At 40.5% G+C, this 10,260-nt stretch overlaps 1 protein-coding gene across 4 annotated transcripts in view; it reads left to right on the top strand.

Annotated features, from left to right (window-relative positions):
- The first annotated feature begins 1,878 nt into the window (after nt 1–1,878).
- The window catches only part of LOC125432727 (E3 SUMO-protein ligase ZNF451-like), a 35,293-nt gene continuing 26,911 nt past the window's right edge, over nt 1,879–10,260 (top strand). For 3 of the 4 annotated variants that reach the window (XM_048496632.1, XM_048496624.1, XM_048496610.1), the window contains exons 1-3: nt 2,230–2,320; nt 3,049–3,141; nt 8,579–8,656. In XM_048496632.1, the coding sequence (XP_048352589.1) occupies nt 2,297–2,320; nt 3,049–3,141; nt 8,579–8,656 (195 nt within the window). In that variant the 5' untranslated portion in view covers nt 2,230–2,296. Of the gene's footprint in view, nt 2,092–2,229; nt 2,321–3,048; nt 3,142–8,578; nt 8,657–10,260 lie in introns of those variants that run through there. The other variant, XM_048496617.1, reaches the window with a different exon arrangement.

The raw sequence follows: 10,260 nt of genomic DNA, 5'->3' as shown, positions 1-10,260 counted from the left end.
AGTAAAAGTTACCCAGGCAGCACGGTAACACTTTGACTGCTTGTGTGGCTGCCGACAAGTAACCTCAGTGTGATAGGTGATGCTGGCAACAGTGTCTGGGGCTGCTCGTTGGACATGGCTTCAACACACATGAATCGATTTCCCAGAAAGAAACATAAGAAGCTTTGCTGAAATCCATCCCCCTCACAAACTCCATTTCCTCAAATCTCTAGGAATTTTTCCAAATGGAGTTGGGAGCCCTAGACTAGCAGCAGTGCTAAACAGCAGGTAATAGAGGTTAGTGAGCAGGGGCATCTAAATTCTCCAGTCTTATTTAGTAAAATGATTGAGTGTTAGATTAGTGACCTAAATAATCCTGATTTAAATCTCTCTAGGATTTAATCCAAGCAAGACACAGATCTCTATAGCCAGTTTCAAATACAATTAAGCATTTTGTAATACTGAGCTCAGAAACATTTGAGTATTTGGAGTGCAGTACCAAATGCTCAACTTTACGCTCTTGCAGCAAAAAAGGCACCATCTACAACTAGCAGAATGTTACGGCTCGTTCCTGGACCACAACAATCTGGAGAATACGTGAGTTATTAGCACCTATTGGATTATGCTTATATGACACCTCCAAGGATGAACAGTAGTGTATGTTTGTCAATTCTTTTTGCTGTCCTTACTTTTGTGCTTTTACCAGCAGCACAGTCAACAAAAATGTAGTAGCATGAAGGTAAAATAACCAGAAAGCCTTTGTTCCATTAAGCACAACAGGAAAACTGAAGTATGCAAAACTTGCATTTTTGTGGTACTAAAGCTACATGAAAACTTGCTGTTTCAACAAATAATTTAATAGCCGCAAACCACTGAAATAAGTGGGATTTACTTCTGTGTAATGGGTATACATTACAAATATATGAAGTTGAGGGAGTCAGAGAGCATGGGATAGAGAGCAAAGGTCACTGGGGGAGTGGAGGGGGGTAGCTGTGAATTTCCTGCACTGTGTAGGGGACTGGACTAGATGATCCTTAAGGTTCCTTCTATGGGTTTTTTTTTTGGTATTATCCGTCTAGCAGCTAGCTGAAGCACTCTTAAGGTCTTTTGAAGCCCGGTAAACTACAGAGCAGTCCCGACCAGGTCTACTCAGAACTAAGTCTTATTTTATTCAGTAGGACTTTCCCCTGAGAAAGTGTTCTCCAGATTGCAACCTGCAATCCTAAACAGGTCTACTCAGAATCCTATTTGAAGATGATTTAGTGAGAATTATGTCCCCAAGAGCATTTTTGGAATTGCAAGGATTGCCATTTCTGTGTTGGGATATTCCTGGAGATTTGAGGTTGGAGACTAGGGAGGGTGGGATTTCAGCAGGGCCAATTAATATTTTGGAAGATCTCCAGGTCGCACCTGGAGGTTGGCACCCTGTTTTCTTACAGGATATCTCACAAAGTGAAGCTGAGATTTTTATGACTGCAATTTTATTAACAGTTTCGTTGAAGAAAGCCCAAGTGGGACATACTTCTTCTGGGTAGATCTGGTCAGGGTATCTCAAAAAAAGCATAATATGTTCTGGCGTATAGGCAAGGCTCCTTTCCAGGGGCTCATCTAACTGGGAGAGACACAAAACGAACAATCGTTTACAGAAAATATAAAGTTCTTTCAAAAATGGTGTTCGAAAAATTAGGAAAAAATTACTCAGTCGTTTGGATGGAAAACCAAACGCGGCTAATCGGTCAACAGAATTTGAACTACCCGTGAGTCACTCTTAAGCGTTAAGCCTGTGAAAAGGAGAACGAGACTACAATTCCCGACAGCCACCTGCCAGACTTTCCGCCCGACCGTCTTTATGAAGGGCAGGAAGTAAAAGTCGCGCGGTCTTCTGGAAATCACGTGTGAACGGTTCTAAAAGCGGCGGAAAGTAGCTCAGATAGGGGAACAAACGGAGGGTGGGACGACTGGTGCCTTGGCGTCTCGTGCCACTCATCCGCGCAGTTCAGCCCCTCCTAGGCTGCCCACTCGGCAATCCCTACGTGCCTGGGCATCGATGAACCGCGCGGACAGCGCCATAGCGAGGGATCGTCAGCAGCAGTTGGCCCGCGGCATAGTCGGGTGCGTTGTGTGCGCAGGGCCTGTTTCTTAGTAACCCCAGCCCGTGCAAACCCCATCCCGTGCAGCTGTCACGGATGCATTCATCTTCCCCGCCTGCAGCTGGCGGCTGTTCCGCTCCTGCTATGCATTGGGGCTAGTTTTCGACTGAATGTACTGCTTACGGAAGTAGCCCATTGTTTTTAACCTGCTGCTCCTGGATGAAACCATGGAGAGCACGCCGCCTTCTTTGGTCGTTTTTTGTTTTTGTTTTAACTGTCCTCCTATTCTGAAGCAAAGCTTTTTCTGGCTCACCATGGCTCTGCTTTACATTCTTTATTTCCCCGTTTATGCCTGATTGCCTTTTAATCTAAATCTAGACTAGATAAAACAGCAGTCTTTATAGGACTGACTAAGCTAGTATGGGATCATTTGTCCACGGGATCAGGTTTTCTGGAACTCTTAGATTCCCCCCATGCCCTCCAGAAGAAGCTTTGTGAAATTTAGAAAGCTTGCATAGGACTATATTAACAATTTAAGTAGGAACAATAAAAGGTGACATTTTGTATTCCTGATCCTTTGGATCAATAGGATATCCATTCTTACCATTTTCTAGCAACTCTTTACTTTTCATTTTGTTATATTCAAGCCTGCAGACTCTTTGTACAGAACCTTGTTAAGTTTTCTATGGCATTTACCTGTAGATTTTCTAAGTGTGTTTTTATAAATGCCTGCAGGTACTATTAGTAAAAATAGACTGTTTAAAAGTTTTTAGTATTGTCAGGATAAGTGTTGGCTTTGTGTAAGTATCTCTTTTTAATGCCAATTAAAAAAATTACTACCACTGAATAAACCAAATTAGTTTGCAGCTGTACAGTGTTAACTATCGAAAAGAAACAGGTTTTTAGTTTGATTGTTATATAATTATGCAGTTGCTAAAATTAGTTCAGTGTAATTATGTCTGTGTATTTGTCTTTTCAGATAATGGAGTGCCTTGTGTCTCCTAAGACCCAGAAGGCAGAGAATGCTTCCCCTCAGCTAGATGAAAATGAAGACGATATTGAGTTTGTTGGCGTATGTAGATACTTATGCTTGTCAAGTCCCTTTAAGCATTATTGGTTGAGAAAAATAGAATCTCTGCAGTGGTTTTAATATTTCACAGGGTACAGAATTTGTATTTTGCTAGCATCTGAAACAAAGTATGGTTTTATACATAATTTCGGGAAAGGAAAAAGCTAATGATATATATATATAATGCAGGTTATTTTAAAGCTCTCAACATTCTGTATCTGAAAAGTGTTTTGACTATGGTTGTGGACTCATTAGAATTATCAGATGTCCTGATTAGTGCTTTTAGTTTATGAATGTCCACAGAATTGCAGAAGGGGTTTATGAAATGGCATCTCAGGTATTTGTAATCTGGGCAAATGATTAGATAACTTGATGAACCACACAAAAGCATTGTGACTCATGCTGTCATTCGCTACAATGCAGGTATGAAATCAATGAAAGGTGTTACTTGCTGTTATGCTTTGGCCCTCCACAAATCGATTGTATTATTCTAGGAAGGTCTTTATTTCCACATACAGCTTTGTAAAGCAGTGTCTGTATCCCGATATGTCATGATTCCACATTTATCAGTCAAGAGTTGTCATGGCTGACTTGGACCAGTTCTTCCTCGGCAGCCGCACCACCCTGACTCCTCCCCAGCGGCATGAAGCCGCCATTTTACCACCTCGCTCCCCAAGCAAGGTTTTTGGAAAACGGTGGCTTCCAGCCGCTGCGGTGCGAACGGCAGCAGCTGGAAGGCACAATCCCTCCCCCCTTTCCCGATCGACTTACCTTCCCTGCGACCGTCCGGCATGTTGCCGAGGCCTGGGGACACGCCCCCCCCCCCGGCCTCCGACTCTGGAGCGGTCGCACAGGGCAGGGGGGCGTGTGCCCTGGCCTCGGCGACGTGCCAGATGGTCTCAGGGAAGTTACGTCGATTGGGCGACAGTGCTCTGCGGCGCCGTCTTCTCTGTCGTTCCTGGGACCGTTCATGCGAACGGTCCCGGGGGGTTGGGTCGGCGTCATGTACGCCGACCCAACCCCCAGCGTGGCTGTGCGGAAGCGGCCTTGGAGTTTGGAGTGAAAGGAGGAAGGACAGAAATGTAGGCAAGTGTTGTGGAGCTTAATAGAACAATACATACATGCATGCATGCATGCATGCATGCATACATACATACATACATACATACATACATACATAGCCTTTATTGGCATCATACAGCAAAACAGTTTACAACCAAAAGTAACAATACAGCTCAAAATAACCATCATTTAATATAAAAAACTTCCCTTTACGGAAGTACCAATTATATAAAAAAACTTGGCAACTAATTCAGAAAAATCCTGATTAGAACCATCCAAAAAATACTTTAGCCTTTGGTCACCTATTGTATCCACGTTAGAAAATGTGAACAATACTCAATGCTTATGCCTTAAGTACACCCTACTTGGGCAGTGAAACGTAGTGTGTGGTAGCGTTTCCGCTTGTGCACTATTGCAGAGCCATAATCTTTCAGTCGTTGGTATTTTTTGGAACCCTTCCCTCATGTAAAGGGGACGGCAAAATATTAAACCTTCTAAAGAAAATGCATGCCTTAATTTAGGATTAGTCATATAAAACAGATAATGAGACATACAACCCCTTACTTCAACTAGAAATTGATTTACAGGTGAGCAAGTTGAATTTGCTGCTATTAAAGATCTTTGATAATCCCATTCTAAGAATTTGTCTTTTATCCATTTTTTAGTCTCTAGATAAGATAATATTAATATTTTGTCCATAGATATACCAATTTCTGTGATCTTATCAGCCATCTTTCCATGCCAGTTGGAGGTGTTAAGTTCAGTCAACAGCAAATAAGTAAAGCTTCCCATCTTGGAATGATGGTGGATTTTTAGCCAGTATATTATTGCTCTAATCCAAGCTGAGGTAGTTAGAGAACGTAGGCCTAATTCAGTGTGTAAGGCTGCGTAGGACACATAGTTTGGAAAACCCATAATCCTATGTAAGAATTTAGAATGTAAAGTTTTTCCACTCAGGTTTTGAGCTAAAGAGAGGAATGGGGAACCATAGAGTAGCTGAGGAACTATTGTTGCATTGAATGCTGTAATTACTGCTGGACTATACTGATGTCCTCTAGCATAAATTTTTTTTACTAAAGCGTTTGCAGTTGAGGTAGCTTTTACTGATGCTGTTTTAAAATGGACTTTTACTGATGCTGTTTTAAAACAGATTGCAAGTAAACAAGATTCCTAAGTATTTGTGTTCCTTAACTTGTTCAATTTCCTTTGCCGCTACTTTCCAGGATTGTTTCTTTCATGATATAGCAGACACCATCATTTTTGTTTCATCAAAATTAAGTTCCAACTTATTTAATTCACAGTAACTGTAACATCTATCTATTGATGTAACAGGCCTACCCTAATATGTGACATAATGACAGTATCATCTGCATAAAGCAGCACTGTTATATGTCTATTGTCTAATTTGGGGCTGTGTCTGTCAATAATCTTGAGTTCCAATGGGAAGTCTCTTATTATATATTAAACAAGGTTGGGGCAATTATGCATCCTTGTTTCACCCCTTTGTTACTTGAGATTTTATTGATTAATGCCCCCTCCTGCGTACATTTTACATGACAGGAGGGGTTCGTATATAATTGCCTAATTTAAAAAAGAAGTCTGGAGTCTATATTCCTATCTTCCATTTTCTTCCATAATAAATCTCTTGAAAGTGAATCAAAGACTTTTTAAAAATCTAGAACAGTGACATACAGCTTGCCTGGACATTGTTTTAACTGTTTCTGGGCGAGGTGAGCCAGGATTATTGCATGGTCATAAGTAGATTTTCCTTTGGAAAACCCTATTTGTTTGTGTCCTATCACCTCTTGCTCTTGTATCCATTTACTTAGTTTGAGGTGAAGAAACCTGGCGTATAATTTGCCCACTACAGACAGCAGGCTGATGGGGTGGTAGTTAACAGGATCCTCATAGTCACCTTTAAAAAAAATGGGGACTATTTAAAAAATTTAGACTTGGAAACTTCAGTAGTTAAAAACAATTAAGTTAAGTTAAATAATAAAAATGATTTTGGATTCCTTAGAAGTCCTTTAAAAATAGAAAAAAAAATCTTCTGCTTTATCTCAGTTAAAATGTTGTTGTTAAAATGATTAATAGGGGGAAGACAGCAAGAGCTTTGTGGACGTGGGTTACTGACAGCTACCGGAACTGGAACTCCAAGAATAGGAGATGGCAGAAGCCATACAGTGCCCAGGAGCTGCTGGAGGAAGAGGGAAGAAGGGGATGGATTGCTGGTAGAAAATAGGTCTTAGAAGTGGGGTTCTGAGAGGGAGGACATGGGGGTGTTCGTTTGACATTGAAAACGGGGAGAAGGATGAGAAATAAATTAGGCAATATATGGACATTGCCTGATTCTGAAATAGGAGCACTCACTGGTCAGTTTGGTCTCAGTGTAGGGTGGCCCAAAACAATGCCTTGGTGAAGGAGTGTAGTATTTTCTCATATAAGCTTGGCAGCTTCACCCTAACATGCTATTTTATTGCACTTAATTCCTCTCCTGATTCTCTGGCTTTATCCAAAATGTAGCCTGACTACAGCTTTGGCTGCTTAGGCCTCAGAAGGGTAGGATGTTCTGGGGTTACGTTATTGTGATATAATACAGTAAGTGGAGCTGTCATAATGTTGGAGAAATCTTTCAGGTTTTGACTCACAAGTGGAAAATGGGAATTGACTGCTTTTTTCTGTCTTGCCAGCTTGGCTAGATAATTGTCTTATCAATAATATCCTTTGCCAGTCATGCAAAATACTAACTTCAGGGTTTTTTTAATTCTAAAGTAAGAATTATTGGTGCTGTGTGTTCCTGCCATGTTGCCTTGATTGTACCGTGAAATAGTCCACTGATTAAAAAAAACTTGTGCTCAGTCACAAGGAGGTACAGATTACGTTTGGTGGTGTCTGAGATAAAAAGTAACTGTATGAACATTTTGGACCTGTTCTTGGCCTTTACAAATCCAGTAGTTCAAATATTCAGCCGTGGGCAAAGAATTCTATGCTTTGTTAATCCTCAAATATTTAAGCTCCTTTGACGTCCTTTTTTAAGAATACTGTTGGAGCTCAACCATCGAAGGAAGATATTTCAGTCCTCAGCTGTTCTGAAGTGATTCACAAGTTGGTTTAATGAAGCCTTTAGGTCCATGGGTTCTGTGCCAGTCTCCTCCATATTGATCTTAATTGCCTTAAGCTTTTTCATGTCCTCTTTAATTATGTTGATCTGCTTCATGTCTACAGCCTCAGAGTTGAGTAGTTCTAGGGGGGAAATGTTGTCTATCATTTCAGGAGTATCCAACATTTTGGTCTAAATGTGAAATGGCTTCTGCTTATGGCATTTTTCTCATTTTCTTTTATTGCATAATACACAGATACATATAGATAACAGTATTTTTAGTAAACCAGAATTCCTATTTGGAAACCCATTAATTTAGTACCTAGTACCATTTAATGGTTAATGTGTTGTATGATTAAAATTCAGTTCAACATTTTTCAAAAGGATTTTCACAGATTATATCTCACTAGCACATTTTGTTCCAAAGAAAAAAAATCCCTTTGGTGAATCTTTTTCAATTTATGAAAATATCAAATATTAGTGCATTTTTCATGTTATTTTCATACAGCCAATTCAAGATTTTACCATCATGGTCTCTAAACATTGTAGAAATAGCTTTCTTTGAAAACAGATAGAATAACGTATGATCTTTATTGTTTTATATCAAAATTTGAGTTCAGTAGTACCTTAAAGACAGTTTTCCAGGGTTTAAGCTCTTGTGAGTTCAAGCTTACTCCAAGCTTACTCCATTACTCCAAGCTTACTTCAAGCTTACAAAGAGAGCTCTACAGGACTTGAATTTTATTCTACTGTAGTCTAACACAGCTACCCACCTAGTGAACTTTGCTAGTCGCAGAGCTTCAATGAAAAAGGGCATAAAATCAGGACTTACTTTCAATCTCAGTGCCTAAGGATGCGGGAATTGCCTCCAGAGGCAACCAAATTAATCTTCTTCTGCAAATATTAGGATTTTCTTGGATTCACTAATATTGGACTGCTGTGGTTCAGTAAGCAGTCAGTATCCCAGCTCTGCCCTGATCTGATGGCCTAGGCTAGCCTGCTCATCAGATCTCAGAATCTAAGCAGGGTTCATCCTGGCTAGTACTTCAGTGGAAGACCATCAAGGAAGACAGTGGCAAACCAACTTCAAATGTCTCTTCCCTTGAAAACCGTGCTGGGTTGCTGCTGTTACTTCATGGCACTTTACACATATCACTGCTCTACAACTGTGCTTAGGCAACTGTATCAATACTTGAATTTTATGAAAGTATGTTTTATCTCTTTGTTATGTAGAGAAGAAAAATAACGGCTGAAGGTGATGTTTGTTTACTTCCTTAGGAAGCTGTACTAAGACCTGTCTTGGATTGCATTGATCTTGTTAGCAGTGGCGATGAGGAGCCCAGCAGTTCTTCTAATGTGAGTATTTTCTGATATACTTAAAATATTTGGGCAAGAATTTCCTTTGGACTTGTTCTGATCTGCCTCATTTCTATAACCTTGCACCACTTTCAGCAACTGTATCCTGGGTGTATTTGGAAACTCATTTTTTTCCATGGTAGGATCTAAGATTGTAGATAGTTTAAAGGAGACCATTTTTTAAACATTGTTGGGTAAAGGAGAGTTACAATTGTGTGTGCTACACAGTTTTTAAAGTACAGGTGTGCATTTCAAGTTAACTGAAGGTGAATCCTCATATTCACTATTCCTCAAGTAGAAAGGTGGCATTCTCTACATCATTTCTGAACAGTTGGGGTGTAATAAGGCAAAGGGACTGGGATTAAAACCCTCAGTATGAAAACTAAAGTTCAGCATCTTATAAGTGGGACTTCTCTGATAAACAGTGCATATTTATTTGCTGGAATAAGTAAGCAGGTCCCTTGTTTCAGTGAAGGATAGAAATATAAACTTTTTGGAGGTAGTTGCTATTGTCAGTTTGTTGCTGTTCTGTGTATTCCGCATTAGTCTTCGATAGTTTGTAACAAAAATGAGATTTTTTTTTCTCCCCTGTTGGGTATGATTGCTCTTTTCTGATTTCTCTCTGGTCACCGGCTAGTTGAAAAATGCACCTGGAGTATTTTGTCTCAGGTAGAGATGTAAAATTACTGAGTTGCTTGAAGCTATAGTGAAAATATATGTGGTTTTCTTTATTTTTTCTAGGGGTGTGCGTGGAATTATGGGGGAATCCTTAGTTTCTGTACCATGTTTTACCTTACATACATGTAATTCAGTTTTTGCTATTTGAGAGGCAGTAAAAGGTGAAAATAGAAAACATGTCCTTTATCAGAAGAAGAAGAATTTGGATTTATACCCCACCTTTCTCTCCTGTAAGGAGTCTCAAGGTGACCTACAAACTCCCTTCCCTTCCTCTCCCCACAACAGACCCATTGTGAGGTAGGTGAGACTGAGAGAGTTCTGAAGAACTGTGCCTAGCCCAAGGTCATCCAGAAGGAATGAAGGAGTGCAGAAACACATAAACACATAAGGTTCACTAGATAAGCTTCCGCCACTCAGGTGGAAGAGTGGGGAATCAAATCCAGTTCTCCAGATTAGAATCCACCTAATCTTAACCACTACACCACACTGGGTCTCAGTAGGGGAAGGTATCCATATATTGGTTTTGCCTCTTTCTTGCTCATTTTTTTCCATGGTAGGATCTAAGCTGGTAGGATCCATGGTAGGATCAGCTGGGCACATTCCAATTTCTCGCAAAGGTTCCTATTATACTGAGGCGGTTCTCCACCTGCCAGTCCCTGACTGCTCTGTGGATGGACAAGTGTGCACAGTTCTCCAACCTCGCTTATTAAAAACCCAGGTAAAAAATGCCTGGAATCACTGAACTTCTCGTCTCACTCACAAGCAGCAGTAGTGGAAAGTACACCAAGTTGTCCCATATGGAATAATACTCCAAGGCAGCCAATAGAGTTGTGCTTCCACTAGAGGAAAGCTTGGCCACTCCTCACTCTGGGATTCTGGCACTTCTCTCTGCAGCAAAAAACATCTGTTCTTCATCTTTCACTCCT

The sequence above is a fragment of the Sphaerodactylus townsendi genome, linkage group LG01 (assembly GCF_021028975.2).
Source record: "Sphaerodactylus townsendi isolate TG3544 linkage group LG01, MPM_Stown_v2.3, whole genome shotgun sequence".
Taxonomy (NCBI): domain Eukaryota; kingdom Metazoa; phylum Chordata; class Lepidosauria; order Squamata; family Sphaerodactylidae; genus Sphaerodactylus; species Sphaerodactylus townsendi.
Note: the sequence above shows the minus strand (reverse complement) of the source record. Positions and strands in the feature narration are given on the sequence as shown.